At 32.4% G+C, this 22,295-nt stretch overlaps 10 protein-coding genes across 10 annotated transcripts; 4 read left to right on the top strand and 6 right to left on the bottom strand.

The window, feature by feature from the left end:
• Positions 1–1,376: 1,376 nt before the first annotated feature.
• On the top strand, positions 1,377–2,495 carry GO595_000351 (Guanine nucleotide-binding protein subunit alpha; the record flags this gene model as incomplete). The annotated part of the gene is made up of 1 exon (XM_067916534.1): positions 1,377–2,495. The coding sequence occupies one exon, from the start codon at positions 1,377–1,379 to the stop codon at positions 2,493–2,495; it is 1,119 nt and encodes a 372-aa protein (XP_067779806.1).
• A 692-nt stretch (positions 2,496–3,187) lies between these two features.
• Positions 3,188–7,002, top strand: GO595_000350 (NAD(P)-dependent oxidoreductase; the record flags this gene model as incomplete). The annotated part of the gene is made up of 2 exons (XM_067916523.1): positions 3,188–4,541; positions 5,234–7,002. 2 exons carry the CDS (start codon positions 3,188–3,190, stop codon positions 7,000–7,002), a joined length of 3,123 nt encoding a protein of 1,040 aa, XP_067779805.1.
• A 2,063-nt stretch (positions 7,003–9,065) lies between these two features.
• GO595_000349 (uncharacterized protein) lies at positions 9,066–9,647 on the top strand (the record flags this gene model as incomplete). Its single annotated transcript, XM_067916511.1, has 1 exon — positions 9,066–9,647. The coding sequence occupies one exon, from the start codon at positions 9,066–9,068 to the stop codon at positions 9,645–9,647; it is 582 nt and encodes a 193-aa protein (XP_067779804.1).
• A 586-nt stretch (positions 9,648–10,233) lies between these two features.
• On the bottom strand, positions 10,234–11,097 carry GO595_000348 (TKL family protein kinase; the record flags this gene model as incomplete). Its single annotated transcript, XM_067916500.1, has 1 exon — positions 10,234–11,097. The coding sequence occupies one exon, from the start codon at positions 11,095–11,097 to the stop codon at positions 10,234–10,236; it is 864 nt and encodes a 287-aa protein (XP_067779803.1).
• A 1,768-nt stretch (positions 11,098–12,865) lies between these two features.
• On the bottom strand, positions 12,866–13,387 carry GO595_000347 (cysteine protease; the record flags this gene model as incomplete). Its single annotated transcript, XM_067916489.1, has 1 exon — positions 12,866–13,387. One exon carries the CDS (start codon positions 13,385–13,387, stop codon positions 12,866–12,868), a length of 522 nt encoding a protein of 173 aa, XP_067779802.1.
• A 165-nt stretch (positions 13,388–13,552) lies between these two features.
• On the bottom strand, positions 13,553–14,668 carry GO595_000346 (histidine acid phosphatase; the record flags this gene model as incomplete). The annotated part of the gene is made up of 1 exon (XM_067916478.1): positions 13,553–14,668. The coding sequence occupies one exon, from the start codon at positions 14,666–14,668 to the stop codon at positions 13,553–13,555; it is 1,116 nt and encodes a 371-aa protein (XP_067779801.1).
• A 1,264-nt stretch (positions 14,669–15,932) lies between these two features.
• On the bottom strand, positions 15,933–17,678 carry GO595_000345 (UBA/TS-N domain containing protein; the record flags this gene model as incomplete). Its single annotated transcript, XM_067916467.1, has 1 exon — positions 15,933–17,678. The coding sequence occupies one exon, from the start codon at positions 17,676–17,678 to the stop codon at positions 15,933–15,935; it is 1,746 nt and encodes a 581-aa protein (XP_067779800.1).
• A 166-nt stretch (positions 17,679–17,844) lies between these two features.
• GO595_000344 (Bromodomain containing protein) lies at positions 17,845–18,498 on the bottom strand (the record flags this gene model as incomplete). Its single annotated transcript, XM_067916456.1, has 1 exon — positions 17,845–18,498. The coding sequence occupies one exon, from the start codon at positions 18,496–18,498 to the stop codon at positions 17,845–17,847; it is 654 nt and encodes a 217-aa protein (XP_067779799.1).
• Positions 18,499–18,620: 122 nt separating this feature from the next.
• GO595_000343 (60S ribosomal protein L26-1) lies at positions 18,621–19,031 on the bottom strand (the record flags this gene model as incomplete). Its single annotated transcript, XM_067916445.1, has 1 exon — positions 18,621–19,031. One exon carries the CDS (start codon positions 19,029–19,031, stop codon positions 18,621–18,623), a length of 411 nt encoding a protein of 136 aa, XP_067779798.1.
• A 660-nt stretch (positions 19,032–19,691) lies between these two features.
• GO595_000342 (Clan CD, family C13, asparaginyl endopeptidase-like cysteine peptidase) lies at positions 19,692–20,936 on the top strand (the record flags this gene model as incomplete). The annotated part of the gene is made up of 1 exon (XM_067916434.1): positions 19,692–20,936. One exon carries the CDS (start codon positions 19,692–19,694, stop codon positions 20,934–20,936), a length of 1,245 nt encoding a protein of 414 aa, XP_067779797.1.
• Between the last annotated feature and the right edge of the window lie 1,359 nt (positions 20,937–22,295).

Below are 22,295 nucleotides of genomic sequence, written 5' to 3'. Positions count from 1 at the left end.
CTTTTTTGATAGGTTTATATTATCAACTTTTTGTAATTCGGCAGCCTTGCCAATGTTATATCAAAAAGTGAAGAATAAAAAATTCAGTACGAAGTCCACTTTTTGATAAACCTCATATAAATTTTTCTTTTACTCGTTGTAAAATCCACTTTTTGAATCATCTCATACAATAATTCTATGAGTTAACTCAAAAAGTGGAGAAAGTGAGGTCAGGCGCTTTTTCTCTTGCAACAAGTTTTGTGAGAATTCACCTCTCAAAAAGTAGGCAATTTGCTAAACGTTCATCTGACCATTTCAGGCTGCAACCTGGACAAATTAAGATTAAATCAGATATATTAAATGAAATTTTTATTTATTTATTGAATATTAAACTGCATTGGAAACAGTCCAGTAACTGCATTAAAGGACTAATATACATTGATATTATTTTGCTGTCCTTGAATTAATTTTGGTTCTCAGAAAACCAACCATCGTTATTAAAGATAATACTCGAGTTGTTTTGTTGTTCGCCTTTTTTTCTTTATTTTTTCTTTCCACTTGAAACTAATTCTTTGATTGAACCGTCTGATATATCTTCGTTTTTATAAAATGCATGAACAAATTCTGGACATTTGCGCAATAAATATGATTCATAATCTTCGAATGTTGGTGGTGTGGAATCATTAGGTTCATCATCATTACTTAGTTCCTTTTCATTTTGTATTTCAAATCGATATAAGTCATTAAATGTCGTACCAAGAACGTGTCAAAATATTTTTTTATTATTTTTATTCTTTTTTCTGTAACTTAAATCCTTCTCCCTGCCAGGATGATGAGCAAATATTTGTTTTAATAATATTATTAAAAATTTACCATGCTATTATTAACAAACACTGGAACAACGACCTTCAATATTGAAATTCTTCATATTAAAAATTTGATATTTAGATCTTATTCAGAAATCGTCAAATTCTTAAAGCAGCTTTCCGTAACTTATTAAACACTTTTTAAAAGAGATAAATATTTGAGAATCTGGGGATGATAACAATCTGCATCATTAACGTTTTTTTGACTTTTTTTTATCTGCATGCCGATAATATTTCTGAATTTTGGGTTAAACCGTTATGACGGTTAATAACTAAATGGCCGGCCAATCTGAACTTTCTATGAAATTTTTCATTTTTTCCCTCCATAACAACTTTTATGGGAAATGACTAAACGCCCCCATAAAGAAATTATATAAATTAACTTGAACAACTGAGATTTTCAGGAAAAATTTCTCTGTTTCATCATATTTTCAAGTTTGGTCACCCTATAATAACGTTTTTATCACAACTTTTTCAATAATACGGTGTTATTTAGAAACTTTTTGAATGAATACAATTGTATTTTGCCTGATGGGGTGCGAAGGATCGGCCGCAGTTGATGATTCGTCTAAGCAAAAAACCAACACTATGCCATCAAATGAAACAGCTTCAAAGGCATCAGCTCAAAAACCAACTTCTTATAATGATGCTGTCAAAATAACTGCTGGTGAATTTGATGATCATGATGTCAAAATATTAACTCTTGGTGCTGGAGAGTGTGGCAAGTCTACTATCTGGAGGCAACTAAAATTGATGTATTGCGGTGGTTTCAGCGAAGATGAAAGACAAGCATTGAAATCAGTTGTTAGAGTCAATCTTATTTATGACATGAAGTCACTGATCGACGCTCTCCAGAGAAATGGTCAATCAGTTGCTGCTGAACTTTCAAGCAGCATTGATGTTATTTCGAGTCTTCAACTTAATGAAGATGAATTAGTCCCAGAAATAGCCCAAGAAATCAAACGACTCTGGGACGACCCCATTGTGAAGGCAACCTACAAAGAAAACAATTCAATTGGCCTTGGTGATAATACTGGATATTTCTTTGATAAAGTCGAGGAAATTGCCCAATCAAGTTATGTGCCATCTAATGAAGATCTCCTTAAGAGCCGTATCAGAACAACTGGGATATCTACCATTGATTTTCTCATTCAAGATAATATCAAAACCGAACTTGTCGATGTCGGTGGTCAAAAAAGTGAAAGAGCAAGATGGCCAAGGTGCTTCCAAGGTGTTAACTTCCTTATTTTTGTTGTTTCATTATCTGATTTTGATCAGCGCATGTTTGAAGATGAAGCAACAACACGTACAGATGACTCTAAAGAACTTTTCGGTAGCATTGCAAACTCAGAAGTCTTTAAGAACAAACCAATTTTCCTTATTCTTAATAAGATTGATATTTTCAAATCAAAGCTCGAAAATTACCCTGAAAAGTTCCGAGCTGCATACCCAGACTTCACTGGTGACACATCAAACGCAGATGAATGCATAGAGCATGTTAAGCAAACATTCTTAGCACAATTAAAGTCTGATCGTCCAGAAACTGCTTGGGTTCAAGCAATCCCAACTTGTGCTATGGAAGAAAAAAGCATCCATGACTTATTCCAAACTGTTGCTCAAAAGGTTGTAGATTTCCAGAGCCAAAAATAAACTCTCCTCCTTCTCAATTTTTTTTACAACGTAACGATAGCACCGATAATTATGAAAATCTCGCATCGTTCACCATCGTTGAACAGCGTCTCCGATCGAATTAAATTCAAAAAGTACTTAGCAACGCAGCTGACTTTCTTCTTAATGTATTTACACAAGCAAAGCATTGTATAAACTTCATGAACTCATTCGTTCATAGAAATTAACGCACAAAAGAAATCATTTAACATATATACTATAATTACAAAATATTTTGAATGACATTCTTACATAAGATTATACAGTCAACTTTAAGCTGAAACACGCACTCCTATGTTTGAGCTCTTACAAAATAAGATAATTAAACATATTCAAAAATAATAATAATCAAATTAACTTTTGAGGAACTTGATTATAACCCTATTCTAAGAGTGCCATTGCTGATGAGATTTGATTAATTCATAGAGAACATCTTTTTTTCCCGTGATCATTATTTTTACAGCTGATCGCTTCGGTTTTAAGCAAACGCTGTATATACAGCTTTGAAATTTGAATGTCTGATTTGAATTGCAATTCAAAAACTAGTCATCTTAGCCGTTTCCTATACAATTAATAACCACAAAATCATATTTCTCAAAAATTCATAATGTTATTCCGATTGGAGTAATTTGAAAAGGTCCTATCAAAATTGAACAAATCATTTTATTTTTAAGATGCCAAACAAAAAGGTCTTCATCTCTGGTGCTGCTGGTGTTATGGGTCATGCCTCTTTCCTTGAAATATATGAAAGGAGGAAGGACCTTGACATAGTTCTTTTGCTTCTTGATAAGTTCAAGAATCATAGACTATTTGCATCTTACTCTAAAGATCCCCGAGTTTCCATTGTTTGGGGTAACCTCAAGAACTACGAAGATGTTAAAAAGGCCATAGATGGATGTAGTTATGTTTTACATATAGGTGGCTTAGTATCACCAAAAGCAGATTTTATTCCCAAAGAAACACTTGCCACAAATGTTACAGCTGCCGAAAATATTGTCAAAGCAGTTAAAGCACAACCAAATCCTGATGAAGTTAAAGTTGTTTACATTGGAACAGTTGCACAAACAGGCGATCGCAATGATCCTATTCATTGGGCACGTTGTGGCGATCCCATAGCCATTTCTATCTATGATCATTATGGACTCTCTAAAGTCCAAGCAGAACGAGTTTTTGCCGAATCAGGACTTAAGCATTGGGTTTCATTACGCCAATCAGGGATATTACATCCGGGAATTTTATTTAACATTGGTCCTATTGTTTTCCACATTGTTCTTCGCGGTGTTCTTGAATGGGCCACAGTTGAAGACAGTGCGACACTTATGTGTAACATCCTTGCTGACACAGTACCAGAATCATTTTGGAGGCGTTTTTATAACATTGGTTCTGGCAAAGAATATCGCATGACGAATTATCAATTCGAAGAAAAGATCCTTTACACACTTGGAATGGGCCATGACGCGCCAAAGAAAATCTTTGAACCGAATTGGTTCATCACACGTAACTTCCATGGACAATGGTATTTAGATAGTGATGTCTTAGAAAACATATTACACTTTCGACATAATGTACCAATCGATGAATACTTCAAAAGAATGGGAAAGAATTCGCCGTTTATTTTCAAGCTTTCATTCTTAGGTGCCAATTTCATTGGAAAAGAATTCATGCGCATGATCGCAAATGACAAACGCTTCGGTACATTATCATGGCTAAAGAATAGAGACGAAAAAAGAATTAGCGCATACTTCGGATCATATAAAGAATGGGAATTAATACCAAAAACATGGGATAAAACAGATCTTTCAAGGCCATCTGATAAGGCAATTGTATTAAATCATGGATATGATGAAAAAAAGCCAATCGAAGAATTGGATTTGGATGATATGAAAGGAGCTGCTTCATTTAGAGGCGGCGAATGCTTGGCTAAAGAAATGAAGAAAGGTGATCTTTATACACCTCTCGAATGGAAATGCGCATTTGGACATACATTCAAAATGACACCGAACACTGTGTTAAAAGGTGGGCATTGGTGTCCAAAATGTGATCCTTTACCTTGGAATTATGATGCGATCGCAAAGGTGAACCCATTCTTTAATCAGATTTGGGAACCTTTACATGGAAAAGATGAAAATAACGTGTATGACATTGACATATATAATAATTATGATGAATTCTTGGAGAAAAAACCGGTGAATTCTGTGTTGATTTCTATTGCAATAGTTATGTTTGTTGCGTTAACTATGTTGTATTTCATAGGTTATAAAAATTAACTGACTAAAAATCTATTTCGAAATTAGATTTTAATCGTTTGGAATAAAAATTAACAAATCGGATTAAGTTTGATGCAGTTCTTCAATTTTACTTGGAAGTAATCGATTTAATCCTCAGATCAGTTGGAACTTTGTTGGATGATAATTTGGCAAAATCTGAATTGAATACTTTACATGGAAATTTGCTTCCAATGTTTTTGTTGCTTTTGACCCTTTCTATTAGTAATTCAGATTCTATTGCAAATACAGGAATTTACCTTGAGTGGAAAGGAATGGTTGATCAATCATTTGTTTATATTTCTACATCTGATGGATTTTTTCATTATCTAAATATTTTCACAGGTGAAGTTTTATGGTCAATAGATACAGGAGGGCCAATATTTGCTTCAACAGAAACAGCTTATACGAATTATTTTCCTTCATCCGATGGATTTTTATTTACTTTTATTGAAGGGTATGGATTCCGTCGTCTCCCACTCCCAATACGTGATCTTGTTTTTATGTCTCCATTCAAAACGGAAAGCAACGAAATATTTGCATCTGGTAAAACAACCACAATGTTTTTTATTAATGAACAAGGAGAAGTAACATACAAATACAGATCGAATTCAACAATTCCAAGACAAAGTGGTGATTACATCAAAAATGATTTTGTAATTGTTCGTGTTGATTACTCATTAAATGTTTTTGACAGCTCAAGTAAAATCATAAAATATAGTGATTTTGACACATTTTCAACATTACCACAAGAAAGCGCAAAACAAAAGATAACAGTCACAACAACACTTTCGGGCGGTATAACCGTCTCTATCGGCAATGACGTTTTATGCCAAACAAAAATTCAGGGCACCCCAATATATGTTTATGGACCTGACAGTGGGAAGTTCAACTTCCGCATGAAATCAAGCGGTGAAAAGTTATCAAAGTCATCTGTTTTCTTTCAGTTGATTGGAGATGCCATTATCGCAATTCCTTCACACCCTCTTAAAATTCCTTCAAAATTTGAAATTTTAATGTATGGATTACCAGCTCTCCCTGGTGAAGCAGGACCCGGTAACTATGAAGACTTTCGCTTTGGTGTACATGACATTCATCGACCTTTCTTTTCATTTGCTCCACTTCAAAAAGGTGTTGATCCAAATCGTCCAGCTGATAAAATGTTTGAACAGTTGTATACAGCTGTTGCTTCTCGAGTTAATAGATTTCCATTTCTTCAAATTGGTATTACTTTTCTATTAATTTTGTTCTCGTTCCGTTTGATACAATTTATCTATTACAAATATGGAGGAAACAACTCAAGTGGTATCAAAATTGATGAAAATAATCCAAACATAGGTACTTTCAATAATGTTAAATGTAGCATTGTTCATGCAAGCAAGACAATTGATGTATCTCTCCTTGATGAATTATCTCGCCTTAACATTGAGGGTGTAGCTTATATTCAAGGATATGAGTTACGAGATGATGAAATAATTATTGCAATTCAACTTTTGAAACCTTATGATTTCACAAACATGGATGCTTATTCATTTGTTTTGAAAGCTACTCGTACTCTTAACTCTCTTTTTTCTGCTGGTATTGTTCACGGAGGAATTGATGACATGTCACTTTTCGCCGATAACGACGGTTTGCCGTTACTTGGCGGTTTTGAGAAAGGTATTCATAAAAGCACAGACAAGAAAGAACAATCAGATGATATATATGCATTAGGTAAGGTGATAGGGAACCACATAAAAGAAGGAGACCCATTAATGATGGATTTGATTTCTGAAATGACAAATGAAAAATTTGATGAACGACCAACACCTTCTGATATAGTTAATCATCCATGTTTCCTGTCTTGCTCTCAGAGGCTTGACATTGTTTCGCATGCGATTGATTATTTCCAGAATCCGTCAAATCGATCTCAAATTCCACTTTTCGAAGTAGAAAGCGAAAAAATCGTCGGAAAGAATTGGCTGGAGCAGCTGGATGAGGGCTTGCTGAGAGATGCGCAGAATTTCAGATATTATTCCGGCGATTCGATCATTGAATTGCTCAGATTCATTCGGAACAAATGGGCACATACACCAATGGGACAACAGAAAGGAACAGCTGACGAATACTTTAACTATTTCCACAGACGATTTCCGAAATTTTTCTTGTATTTGTATAATTTCCTACAGAAAAATGATCCGGATTTTTCGAACTATTGTATGGTACAACAAAACTCTTCACAGTGATGTTTTTGTAAATATGTATAAAAATACTTTTAATTTTTTATAACATTATATTCCAAAATATAAATTGCATTATATCCGTTATAGCAAAAAATGAAAAGTTAATAATCAAACAAAAAATTCATGTATTGATATTCATATTTATATAATTCATTTTTCATGGGAGTCGAAAATAACTCAATTTCAAAAGAAATGTCATAAACATTAATTGATTTTGTAGCATATGAAATATTTATTTTAAATATTTATTTATGAATAATGCAATTGAAATGAGCGCAGGTATATATGCAGTTACAAGTATAAATGAAGAAATCGTTTATTGATGTGAATAAAATCATTCAACATTTGAAGGTACATATTGAATACCATAAATATGATATCTTTCATTATCTTTTGAAAACAAAATCGTAGAAAATGATATTCTATTAATTAGGAAAGTTTTGTGTTTTATACCATGAAATGTTTACATTTCTGTTGAGAGAAGGAATGGATTATATTAATGCTGCAGCAAAAACAGGTAATATATTTCTCATTGAATATTTTTTTTGACTGAAAATGAAGTTCCAAAAATATTTTGGTTTTTGCAACACAGTCTAGGAACATTGAACTTGTTAGTTATCATATTAATAATATTAAAGAAAGTATTGATTATTTATGCAGCTATGTATGATTATTGTTAAATTACATCTAGGGAAAAGAAGAATTAAAATTAATTCTAGAATTATTTATTTTATACAGTATTTATATCAACAACTCATTATACCGAAATAATATAAAAATGCATAAATTTTTTAAGACAGCACTTATGAAAAAGGTTAAACTACTTGAACAAAAAGAAATTGAAGCTAATTCCGAAGATATTTAATTAAGAGAATAATCGAAAATGAACACATTTTAGTAAAAATGAAGAGTCTAAATTTTTACATTTTATTTTCATTCCCATTCCTGGCAATTTTAATAAAATAATGCTCAGTGAATTTGCATCACATTTTCGTCTGGAAAAAGACCCTCTAAAAGAATCCAAATTTCATCACTCACTAACTATGTTCGCGAGCCTAAAAAAAAAACAAACAATAAGTTACAATGAATTTTACAAGATGTTTCTTTTTATTTTGAAGCAGCTTCTGTTGCAAGTTGAAAAACTTTATTCAAATTATATCCAGTTTTAGAAGAACATTCAATGTAACCATATGCCCCTATTTTCTTTGCAGCTGATTGTCCTTCTTTAGTTGAAATAGGTTCATAGCAATTGTTTGCGTGATCAACGGTGAAGTTGTCTCTTAAGTCTGCTTTCATTCCGACTAAAATTAAAGGTGTCGAAGGGCAGTATTGCTGAATTTCTAAGTACCAATCATTTAAAATACTTTCAAGTGATGGTCGAAAAACAAGAGAGAAACAAAGAATAAAAACGTTAGAACCTAGATATGTTATTAAATGAAGTTTTCGATTATCTGTTTCTTGTTGAATGTTCCACTCAATTTTTTGTTGTCATAAAATTTATCTCAAAAATATGAATAGTTTATTTTGTTAACTATTCAATTATTGTGTGGAACTCTAGGTTTTTGTGTTGAAAATATTCGGCATTTGTTTGTTTGTCGTGTGTAAATGAATGATTTTTGATCCAAATTTCGATCTTAAAAATGCAAAAATATTTGCAAAAGTTTTTACTAAAGATTGTATAAAGCATAGGTTATTTTCAGAGAATCTAGTTATCCAATTAGATACAGTAAAATCACTTCTTTTTCATTCATCGGATTCTCAAGCTTATGAATTTTTCCGTTCTTTTTCTACAATCCATGATATGCATAGTCAAATATCCATTCATATGACGCTGGTCATCTACCTGGTTCAATTCTTTGGTGATCATCAAAGAAATTTTTAAAACTCAAAAAGAATTTATCGTTTTTTCGTTAAGAATTTTTAAATTTGTTTAAAGCACAGGTTTGCTTAAATACATTCATTTGGTTTCTTCATAATAGCTAATGAAGTGATCACTTCATCGTTATTGTCTCAACTTCAGCGGTTATAATATGAACAAAGCTTCTCAAAGTGCAAAGCATTTGGAAATGGAAAATTACCAAAAAATCGCTCAGCTTGATAAAGAAATGATAGAATCAGCCCAACGCAGAAACCAAAGAAATGATTTTTCAATTGAAGGGAACAAAGATCAATTAGAGAAGCATCTCCGTGAACTAGGAGATTCACTTGCTAAGATGTCTCAAGTTTGTGTAGAAAGGATTGATGACCTTTCAAATAAGTGCATTTCTCTTGAATCAGATTTATGTGATATCAATGGAATGTTAAATATTATTAAAGAATCTGCCGGCTTAACTTCACTGAACGAGTTCGTTAACAAACATAAATCAGACACAAGTCAAACGCAAAATGTAAAGCAAGTACAAAAGATTAAACCAAAAAACGAAACAACAGAATTTACATTTCCAGGTGAAGGATATCAAATTAACCTTCATGTTTTGGATTCTGTTGGCAAGCAACTCATTAACATGAATGAAGGTGCACAATTTATTATCCCATATCGAAAAGATTCAAAAAGAGTACAGCCTTGGTCAGAACAATCCGACTTTTTTGTGAAAGAAAAAGGCAGCAGAGAGGGCCAGTCATCATTCCAGAAGATATACAACTTTTAGGTATAAATCAAATAAACGGTCGTTTCAAACACTTTTTTTTCATCTTCTTTGAATTATTATAAAATCTATAAATAGCATAAAAACTCGGTAACGCCAGAAAAAAGGGTTACCGCCAACAGGCCTTGCCAACATTATTATATTTTTGATTAGACATTTATGATTTTAAAGTATTTTAAAAGGTACCTTTGTTCCTCCACAAAAAAAGTTAAACGTTCATTTTTAACGTACAAAATTAAACCCATCATGTGCTTAAGTTAACAAAACAAAATTCATTATTATTAAATATTCATTAATTATTTGCATATATAAAAACATGTAATTTGATGTGTAATATTTTTACTGAAAATTATTGTTGAAAATATTTTTTTTATAATTTTACATTTGCTTTTCCAGTTCTTCAAAGACAAAAATGCATTTCAGACCACTGTTTATATGCATTTTTTTAGAATAAGATGTGAATAACTTTAATTGCATCAAACATTGTACTCCATTTTTAAAAATTTGTGATCACATTTAAAAACAAAATAGACAAAAACAATATTTATTTATGAACAAACAGAGGCGCTTCAACAGAACAAAGAGAAATTCATAAAAAAGAAATCAACAATAACAAAGCAAAAACAAAAATCACAATTCTCAAATATTTCCAACTCACAAATTTATGCTTTTTCACAACGCTGTTATTCTCTTCCTTGTTTGCACTCACATTTAAAACATTACCATTACTATTCTCAGGATTATAGTTTTGGATTTCAAGATTGACCGATTGGTAAATCTTTGAAATCGCTATTTGGTCGGATGACATGTCAAATGAAATATTATCGTCTTGCATCATCTTCACAATTTCGCTAAATGTTGGCCTTTCTTCAGGATTTGTTCTCCAACACATCTGTATTAACTTCTTCATAGAATCCGGAAGTTCTTTTTGTTTGCTTGAGAAAGCTGGACGATGATCTAACTCAAGTTCATATTCGATTTGATGCATGGAAAGTTTGTTAAATGGCTCAGTTTTTGTTGCCATCTCATATAAAATCATTCCATATGAATAAACATCTGCAGGAAATGAGTACCTCGATACATTTTCTGTTTTGTTGTGGAGACATTTTTGAACTTCTGGAGCCATGTATGATGGAGTTCCTGTGTATGTGTACGCAAACTCGTCATCATTTAATATTTTAGCCATTCCAAAATCAATAATTTTGGGGTTGAAATTTTGGTCAAGAAGGATATTAGATGGCTTAAGATCTCTATGCATGATATGATGGCCATGTGCAAATTTCATACCACAAGCAATTCCATACGCAATTTTTATTTTTTGGTTATCTTTGTCATTTGATGATAAATGAATGTAATCACGAAGCGTTTTGTAAATGGTTCCATTAGAACTTTTTGGAGATTTAATGTTTTCTGTGATTAACCATAAAGGACGAGAATTTGTAAAACCAACCATTTTTAAAATATTTGGATGACCTTTCTGACTAAGTTTTATCAATGCATTTGTTTCACCGATATAAGATAATTTATTTTCGAGATTAAAGTGACGGTTTCGATATTGTTTAATCGCCAATGGATTTTTTTCTTCAGAATCAGTATAATGATAACCTAAGTAAACAGCGGCCGTTTCTCCTTCTCCTATAATTTCTTTTTTTACATAATCTTCGTGTTTTGATGGTTTCATAACTTGGAGCGAGAAGTGTGTAAACAGTGTCACTTTTTGTCGGGGAATTCACCTCTGACCTTGTGAATTTTTGAAAAATTACATAAAAAGTGCTACTTCAACGTCTTTTTATAACAAAAAATTCGAACAATTGATAATGGTAAAGCCGTACGTCAGCTTCATTTAACGTGAAAGTAAATAATCCAAATGACTTTGTTTCTAACATTAAAAGATTTCCTTGTATATATTGCATTATTAATGTAATGCAAAAGTATTGAACAGAATACTGAAAAATTATGTTGATGAATTTGATGATATAAGAAATAAGTTTGATACTACATATTTTGTTGTATATTCGAAAAATTGTAGATCCGTATAAACAAGAATATGTTCAATTCACAAAAAGTAGCAACTCAATTGAGTTACATAATTACTTTATAACAAAAAAATGACACAATAAAAGTTATCAAATTTCTCCTATCGGTAATTCCCAAGGAAGGGCGTTCCATTCTTAAAACTGGTTTTTTTTGGAGATCAAATGATGAATAAGAAAATACCCGACTACTTTCATATGTACAAACAGATATTTTATGCTTTGTTTTTCAATTGTTGATAAATCTTTTGAAAGAATTAAAACGAAGTGGTATCCTGAAATCAAAAGTGTTTTTCATAAACCTGAATTCTCCTTCCACCAGATCAATCCATTAGCAAAGATGTAGCTAAGGAAATTGGTGCTTTTTATTATATTGAATGTTCATCTTTATTTGGGGATGGTGTAAAAGAGGCTTTTGATATGGCGTTTGCAAAAGCCGTACATAATATGAATAATATTATTAAAAACGCATTACACAATAAAATAATTTAAGTTGAAATTTATGGAAACATTGTATTATTCAATCGATCAATTATCACCAAGCCTATGGGATATGTTTTTCAATATCAAGAGTGCGCGGAAGCTTTCCGTTCTTTGGATTTCTCAACAAAAATCTTGAACGGTTGTTTGTAAAGTATATCCTTATTTGTTTGCTGGTTAGATCAGTGATTTTTTGAAGTTTTTCTAACTCACTACATGTTGGGTATGGATTGCTTTTATGCTCATATAGCCAATCATTTAAAATTTTCCTTGTTGCGCTTGGAAAGTTCGGTCTTCTCTTTGGCAAATTTACTTTTTTTTCATTCTTTTTAACACTACTTAAATAGGGACTCGTATGTGGTGGGAGCTTTATGATTTCCAAAATTTCATTTCGCGGAACATTTATTGTTGGACTTGAATTAATTTGTTCAATTTCTTCATACTTATAATAGTCTATTTTTTGGTAATACTGTTCTGTTCCCAAAATTTCCAGAGGCTCCACAAAAAATGATTGATAATTTTGTGCTCGATCGAACTGTTCCATTCCATTTTCTTCAGCACCGGATTGCTGGTTGTAGTAGTCGCCCACAAACCCGTCGTCGCTTAAGTCGTTGATCATTAAAATATTTTTATGTTAGAACATCAAACCAACATCAAACTTTCAATTAGAATTTTAAATGTTTAAAATTTTATTTAAATGGTTTACTTTCATTTGAGTTGAGGACGATCATGGTGGCCTATCGTCTTTTTGTTGGATTTTTCCCATTTATCAGTAAATTCGCCAACGTTATTCTCATCAAGGTTAAGCATATCATACTTGTCATTGATCTTTCCATCTTTGTCAATCTCTCTTTTTCTGGTAACTGCTTGATCACCAATCTTTCTCATTTCTGTTACTTCTGTCTTTCCGGATTTACTGTCATATGTCTTTTTTGTTGCATGTTGAACGCCATTAGAATTTGAATAAGAAGTTGATGATGAGTAATAATAAGTTTTCTTTGTTTTTTGTTTTGGTTCTTCGTCATCATCATCAGGTTCTTCAACCACTACCTCATTTCCATTTTCGTCTATCTCTGCTACACGAGGTTTTGATTTATGACTTCTTTTTTCTTTGTATTCTACATTTTCTTCGGTAAACATCTTTCCCATTTCTTTCTCCATTTTCTTGAACTCTTTATCAAAGTCATCATCATCAAAGAAAGGATCATCAAAAAAATGTTTCTTACTCATGATAAAAAATGAAGTGAACAAAATCCAACACAAATCTTTTTCAATTTAAATTTGTCATAGCCACTTTTAGCTAAACAATTCAAATATCGTTGTTGATTTAATGTTGTAAAGTACACAAAACATTTTTTTATTAATAAAAAAATTAATAAATGAAATTTTTTACAATTAAAGTTCTTGTGTTACATTGTTTTGGTATTTTCTATTCATTTCTTCTTTAAATTCTTTATATGGAATCATATCTTTTCCTTTCAAAGGAATAATATCCCCATTGAACACAAACCTTATGTAATCTATGTTTTCCAATCTCCATATCTCAACAGAAATGTGTGAAGCAAATGGTGGAGGAACATCCAATTCTTCACATCCAATTCCAAACAATAAAATTGCTAATGTCATGTCATGTCCACTCAATAATGTAAACTTGCTCTTCTTATTTCCGCTATAAAATGCGTCAATCTCATTCAAAAGAAGCTCAATAAGAGGCTTGTCGGTGTCTGGTTGAACATATCGCGGAAACCCATCAACAAAAACCGCGCTATCGTTCAGCATCATATCCAAAAGAGGATCAACAAGATCATTTGGATATGGCTGCTCATTACATCTAAAAGTGTTAACAAAGTCACCAAGTAAAATTTTCTCAAAAGGGTCATGAAATGTGATATTGAAATAATCAGCAACAGGTTGCATCATGCGATCAAAGCGTTCAATGTGATTTTTAACATAGTCTGTATCGCGAAACTCTATTATTTTCTTCTTAAAGATTGTCGGACTTGGTGAAAGAGGTTCATTATCTGGATCATTTGTTTTAACATAAAGGGTTTCCCCTTCAGAAAGTGGTGGGTACAAGCCATCTATGAAAGCAACACCGGATTCTATACAACGTAGTGCATATGAAGAACGTACATAAATTAATTGAGAGTTAAATTGTTCAGGTAAAAGATGTGTTTGATCAACAAGATATTTACGGAAAGAAGCGCCAAGGTTAATGTGTTGTTGAACACCTTGATCAAGAAGAGAACCATCATTGCATGAAGGCCCAAAAGAATGTTTTTCAGAAGAGTTATATGAAAAATTAGTAGGAACACCATTAACGAGTGGAATCCTATGATTTCTTTTATAATAGTTTTCCCCACAATGCCATTCATATTTAACATCTGGACTTTCCCAATGTTGAAATGGAACCCTCGCACCATGGCGAGTGAAAAGAAGAAGGGTTAGCAAAGTTGCATTTGGAACAACTGGTGGAACCCTTGGCTGTGCAAAACAAGGAGTAAAAACCATCAAAAATCTGTATTTTGTTAATGAAACTTTTTCAAAAGAAAACGATGAAAACCGTTACACAAATCCCAGTAAAAGTCAAAATTCAGCAATGCTGATCAAACTCTCCTCCAGATTTTGATATGATAATACACGCAAAATATTTTCTTGTTATTTTAATAAATTTTTTTTAATACGTGTATTGAATAATAAACAAAGCAATGAAATAAACTCTATTTGATATCGAAAAATGAGCAGAAATTATAAGCATTCGTAAATCAGAAGTTTTGTGAAATTTTCTATATTGTAATGATGATTTAATTAATAAATACCATTTAGAGCCAAAATTTTGGAATTTTTTTCAGTTTCAATTTGAGAAACAATTTTTCCACTTATAGAAGCAGAAGTAATCAAAGAATATTGAAATTGTGTTAACTAACTGGTGCATCTTTCTTTTAATAAATCTAATATAAGCATTCACCAAATGGTCTTTCTACACATTGTACAATTCGGTTTGAATATTTACTCTAAATATATTATTGATTGTCACCACTATGTTTTGCAAATTATTGATAGACATGTCTATGTTGATAAACTAATTATTTCTTAGATCATGTTTTATATTCAACTTCATACTACCAACAAATGTGACTTTTATGTTTAACTTAAGAAAAATTAGAGTTGTTTTCTCATATGATAATCATTAAATAATTATTTTCCAATCACACATATTAAGGTCATGAAAGTATGAATCATTAATCTTTCAGTCACATCTTTTTGTGAGTTAAGTGTATTCTTGGAAGGTATAAACAAGTTCTATTAACCAAAGATTTAGCTTATGTGTAAAGAGTAACCATTATCACTGACATGATTGGAGATTGGTGCAATCTCAGAAATTAATGAAGCAAGTAACATTCAAAGCTATATTTTATCATTAAATAAATTCAAATTGAATTACATAATTTTATCTATAAAGGCGCCATGAAAAGCTGTCTACAATGATAAGAATGTCATTCATAGAATCTTTTTAACAACCTATAAAAAAACTATATTACCAACGTAGTTTTCTGAATCAATGTTAAATCATATCATTGTATATCACTCAAATGCTTTTTCGAGAATACTTTCATTTAAGGAATTTTCATTTTTATCACCATCCAATATTGAAATCTTCTTCATTTTATCAAATATCTTCTTCAGCCGCATGGAATCAAACAGCTTTTGCCTTCGCCATATCTTCAGATTTCTCATTCACAAAAATAAGATATCGTTTTGGTCATTTTATTTTTTACAAATATTTTCTCATTTGGTAATCCAAAACGGATTTCAATGACGGCACATTTTTTGGCGGTTTCGTCAACGCGTTTACATTAAAGTTGCCGCCCACGAACAAGAACCTTACGATGCAGGCTTCTTCGATTGTCAGCGTGTGCGCCCATCCATGGTCCTTTAAGAATCCTGCGCTTTCCTTATAAGTGACTGAGCCATCTTCATTAAACACCGGATACTTCACTTTAATATTTTGGTTCATTGGTAAATTAGCGATTTCACATAATGAAATTATATGTAAACTCTTTCCGATGATTGATGACTTATATAAATTGTTTTTGCTATGTGAATATCCCCATGAAGTACCTGACTCTTTTGCAAAGTATATACCATCACCTAATGCTGATCCATTCGCTTGTAACTTTGTACCAGTCGCATTCTTCAACCCATTACGAATGATGGAATGCCATCGTTCTGCATGTGAGCCATGGAACAAAAAGATACTTCCTTTGTATGTCTCCTTAAGACTTTGGAAAGCTCCTTCTGCCTCTGGTGAAGAGACTAACGTCATAAACTGCTGACTTCCTTTGAACATTGGAATTTCCATCTCGGGTGGCAAAGATATCAAATGTGATCGGCACGATAATAGAATCCATCGTACAAGTTGTAAACCTCTCAATGAGATCAGGCTCGCTAAAGCTTGGTCAGTTTGGAAGGTGGCCATTTCTTGACATGGAGGTAACGAGTTTAAGATTGTTCGGATTTCTTGCGTGGTGAAATCATCTGGTGCTGGCGTACAAAATTGAGTATCAAATGCTGCAGAAAATATCGAAATTAAGAGGTCGGCTGCTCGTGGATCACGTTTTAGTTCTGATACAACTGATACCCCAATACCAATGGTTGAAAATTGGAATTTACATAAATCATTATTACAGGCAGCCGGCTTAAGACCACGTGAAATACGCTTACGACATAAACAACAATGATCTTGTAAATCAAATAAGCATTCACATAATTCAATAATTAAATATAATAATGGATTTTGTGAATATGACGCAAATTGTTGTGGGCTAACATTATCACCTATGCCAGGTGGAATTTCACCCGTGCGCATTAATTGGGCTGCTTTTCTATAATCGTTTTTACATAATGATAATGCACGTTGAGCTTGTTGCTCAGATAAATGTTCTTTCTCCATTAATTGTCTCATTAACTTGCGATCAGCTTGTGTGGATGAGCATAAAATAAATTTGGAGCACCGATAATAATTTCGCGGTTTATAACCAACGCTAAAGAAATCATTTGCAGCTTGTGCCATTAATGCTTTCCCTACAAAAATTTCGCCGTAAAAAGGGTGTGTGATTTGAATGCGTTTGGGTAGAATATCCCATCGATAACTATTTAATTCAAGATGAACTTTAAATAATATATCATCAACCAAAAACCCATATACACATTGAAGGGATAGTGGTAATATTGAGCGTGGGAGTTCAATTTCAATTGTTGAATTGACAATATTAAAATCTGCAATAGAATCAAAAATAAAGGCTTTGAATGTTTGAACCATTGTCAGTAGTTGTATTTGGCGTGGGTCTTCTTCATATGTAACCTCGAATTCAACACTCGGTTCATTTGTCATTTCATCATCATATATTTCATTTTCATAGTTCTCATCACCATAAAACTCATCTCCTTCATAGAAATCTTCCTCATTATAGTATGCACCATCATAGTTCTCATCGCCTTCGTAGAATTCTTCAGACATTTTTTGACATGATGAATAACCGTAGTTTCCATTGAATGTTTCTCTAAAAACGATGGAGTTTTCTTGAAATATTTGAATGGTCATAGTTATAAGTTGACCGTTAAATATCAAAGTTTTGATAAATAAGAAAATTTAAAAAAGAAAAATTTAACTAAGAACAAAATAATTATTTTTTAACAAACTTTTCTAATGCATGAAGTGCTTTCCTGCTGATTCCAGCAAGATCAATGTCCGTCTGTGTTCCATTAAGATCAACTTCTTCTCCTGCGTTTTTAAGTACTTCTAAAATTTGGTTAAGTTTACCATCGTTAAGAAGTGTGTTTAATGAACGAATCAATTGTTCAATTCTTGTCTTGCTAAAGTTTTCAATAGAACTTATTTCTTTACTATGAATCACTTTTGCTTTCATTGAAGGAGGAGGGTTTTCAAGAATTTTGTTGGCTGCTTTAATTAATTCAAATAAACGATTTTCATAATTTCGAGAATTATGCATTCTAATTTCTTCTACTTTTTTATTTACAACCCTCCTTAAGTATTCGCCTATTCCACCGACAAGACTTTCAGGTGTATTATATGTAATTGCATTTTCAAAAATTAAATCCATGTCACTAGCCCAAGCCTCAAAGTTAGCATACATGTTGTTTTCAAGCTTATCTTGAATTGTTGTTAGATCCATTGGATTATGAATTATTGAAAAATATTCATCCATAGTATGCTTTTCGGCACGGAATGGCTCACGAAACCAGTAAGATAATGGGTTGTTTTTTATTTCCTTAGTAATTGCTAAGCATTGGTTTTGAAGTTGTGTGTCTGCTTGCATTTATAGTCACTTTTGTTGAACGTTTAGCTCGTCACTTTCCTTTTTAAGAAGAAAAATCGATTTATCTTGTAATTAATCATAAATAAAAAGAAAAAACAGAATATTCAAGATTACCAAATTATTTACTTAGCACGGCCAAGCTTTTGAAGTGCCTTTTCACGATTTTGGCGTTTCTTTTCAATAAGGTTTTTACGGTACTTGTCCATCTTTATCTTAGTAATGACAACGTTTGATGGATGGATTGGGATGAAGACTGTTTCATTGCTGATCTTTTGCTTTGTGACTGATTCAATGTTAATGCGCATTGTTGAAAGTTTGACTGCAACAACGCGACCTGTGCGCTTCTTCATCTGACCACGTACAACTTCAACTTCATCATCACGACGGATTGGAAGACGTTTGATTCCGTATTGCTTTTGAAGATCTTTGCTAAGTGGTGAGCTCATGGCAATATGCTTTTCTTCCTTTGTAGCGTTGAAGAAAGCTTTGCGAACCTTACGAGCTTGGGAAGAGACAAATGGATTTGTCTTCATTGGAAAAGGCCAGACCAAACAAACGCAGTGAATTGTATATACAAATTCAATTTTTGAAACTTTGTTCGAACAAAGTATCTGAAATATTCCAAATTTCTTCCATGCTTTCATCTACAAATATTTTTGTTTATAGAAAAGAATTATTAGTTATTGGGACCTTAAAAATCTTTGATTTTTTTTTTTTTAAATTATCTAGCGTATATTTCTCCGTACATGAACAGTTCGATGTGTAACTGACCAAATTTGGTTTTACTTAATTCAAAATTGCTAAAAAAAGATTTATTTATAAATATCATAAAAGTTATCTATTTTCATTTTTAATAGATATAAAATGCATTTTATTTTTTTATTATTATTGATATTTATAAAAATGATTATGGTTACTATAATGAATGTCAATATATGGTCTCTTTTTAACTAAAGTTAAACATCATAAGTATTTAAATGAGTCGAAAGAGCATGAAAAGTATTAAATGTTTTTACGATAACGGTATTGTATCGTTCTTGGGTGAAAAATAAAGCTGCCAAATTTTTTGAGAATGGTTCGATGAAATTTTATTCAGATTGAATCAAAAACCGTGGCCTTGAATACAAACCGTTATTTTTCATTTGAATATGACAAATGGTTGTCATTTGACAAACGATAGGTCAATCTTCAAAATGTTCTTTCTGATTTCATTAGCCCAGCTCGTAGCATCAGAAAACTGGGCTGTCTTAGTCGCAGGCTCAAAAGAATATAGGAATTATCGCCACCAATCAGATATTTTCCAAACATACCAAATTCTCATTGATCGTGGATTCAAGAAGGAAAACATCATTACCTTTGCATACGATGATATCATCAATCACCCAGAAAACCCAGTCCCAGGTAAAATATTCAACTTGAGAAAGAATATTAACGTATATCCAGGTCGTGAAGCAATTGACTACAGAGGTGAAAACGTTACCACCGCAAATGTTATCTCTGTTCTCACAGGAACACCAACAGCTACAGCACCAAAAGTTCTCAAGTCCACAAAGAAGGATAATGTTTTCTTCTTCTACAATGATCATGGTACTCGTGGATTCCTTTGCATGCCAAAAGGTAATGGTCCATATCTTTCAGCAGCCAAATTAAAGGAAGCCATTCTTGAAATGAAGAAGAAGCATTTATTCAAGAAGCTCTTTGTCAACCTTGAAGCATGTTACTCTGGCTCTGTTGCTCGTGAACTTGAAGGTATCAGCGATGTTACATCACTTTGTGCTGCTAATGCCAATGAATCATCATATTCATATGCTTATGACTCAACCATTCAAACATTCCGTACCAACGAATTCACATATAGCTTCCTTAAGTACATCACCGAACATCCAAAAGACAAGCTTGAAAAATTATTTGAATACGCCAAATCTCATGTTACCGGCAGTGAAGTTCAATCCTTTGGTGACCACAAAGTTCCAAAGAACACTGACATATCAGAATTCCTTGGTGTTTCAGAAGCTATCAATCTTGATGAAATCAATGATGAAATCTATGAAGAAACAGAACATGTTTCATCCCTCAAGACATACATTGACTACTTAAAGAACAGGGTTAAAAGCGCCGGCACACTTCTTGAAAAGATTGATGCATCACAAGAATTGTTCAACGAATTACGTCGTCGTGCTAAGTCAAAGAAGATCTTCAGCCGTATCTTAGCACCATTCACCACTGAGAATGCCAAAGAACTTGCAAATGATTTCCCAGAACACAATATCCCATGGAAGTGCTATGAAAATGCGATTGAACTTTATAGAGAAAGATGCGGAGAAGTTGAAGAGTATGAAATTGAGAAGATCCCAGCATTTGCTAAGATCTGTGAAACACAAGGCGAAGAGAAACTTCTCGGTCGTATTGAAAAAGTTTGCCCCCGTAAGAAATGGTAAATGAGTAAAAATATTTTCAAATTTGAATGCTTTGAATTTCTAATAAAAAGTGGGCGCCCACTCAAAAGTGAGTCACTTTTTCAGAGTGGGCATTTTTTGCATTTTTTTGATGTCTGGTGTCCACGAAGTCGTTGATACGCTTAAGATGGACGCGTTCGGTACAGTGGAGAAAGTGGTCAACGAAGATGGGGACTTTTTCATAAGGAAAACATACAGATATGCATTCTCGCAAGATGAAATCGTAGAGATCAAAAATGAACATGATATCCTTGTGAAACTAAATCACCCAAGTATTATTAAATTTGTTAGTTCTTGTGAAAATGAAAATAGTTATTCGATTGTCATGGAATATGCAGATGGAGGTGATTTATCATATATTATTAATTTATACAAAAAATCTGATGCACTTATGCCAGAAGATGAGATCCTATTTTATTTTATTCAGATATTATTCGCGTTTAAATACATACAAGATAAAAAAGTCATGCATCGTGATATTAAACCTCAAAACATATTTATAACGCATGACAAAATTGTTAAGGTTGGCGATTTTGGCGTATCCAAAATACTAGAAACTATTCATCAAAGATGTAAAACTTTTACTGGAACGCCACATTATATGTCACCAGAACTTAAAAAGTGTCTGAAGTATACTTCACGTCACTATGACTACAAATCCGAAATATGGTCATTAGGTTGTGTCTTATATGAAATGTGTGCACTTCAACAAGCATTTCGCCCAAACTCAAAAGCACGTAAATACGAACCAATTCCGTGTCAATACAGCCAAGACTTACGTAATCTTATTTCAAGTATGTTATCTGTCAATGCAAATGATCGCCCATCAATTAATGCCATTCTTTTAAGTTCATTTATTGATAGCCGAATAAACTCGAGAATAATAAATTCGAAAATCTTTATCAATCCTCAAAAGTTAAAAATTGTATTATTTGGTGATTCGAATGTTGGTAAAACTTCAATTATTTCACGATTAATATGGAATAATAATGAACATATTGAAACAACGTCACTAATAAATGAGAAAAAAATTTTAATGAATAATTTGATATTTGATTTATCTGTTTGGGATGTAACAAATGATAAACATATTCGCGCATTACATTGTATGGCTACGTCAGTGTTTATCATTGTTTATTCTGTTGATGACAGAAATAGTTTTAAAAACGTAATAAAACATTACAATGAAATTCGAAAAATTGTTTTGTATCCGATTGTCGTTTTATGCGCTAATAAAATCGATCTGACGAATAAAGTGGTCACAACTGAAGAAGGAAGTAAAAAAGCAGAAGAAATGATCGCCGGATACTTCGAAGTTTCTGCAAAAAATGAAAACGATGT

The sequence above is a fragment of the Histomonas meleagridis genome (assembly GCF_020186115.1).
Source record: "Histomonas meleagridis strain 2922-C6/04-10x chromosome Unknown contig_1, whole genome shotgun sequence".
Lineage (NCBI taxonomy): Eukaryota > Parabasalia > Tritrichomonadida > Dientamoebidae > Histomonas > Histomonas meleagridis.
This window is presented reverse-complemented; position numbering and strand designations above follow the sequence as displayed.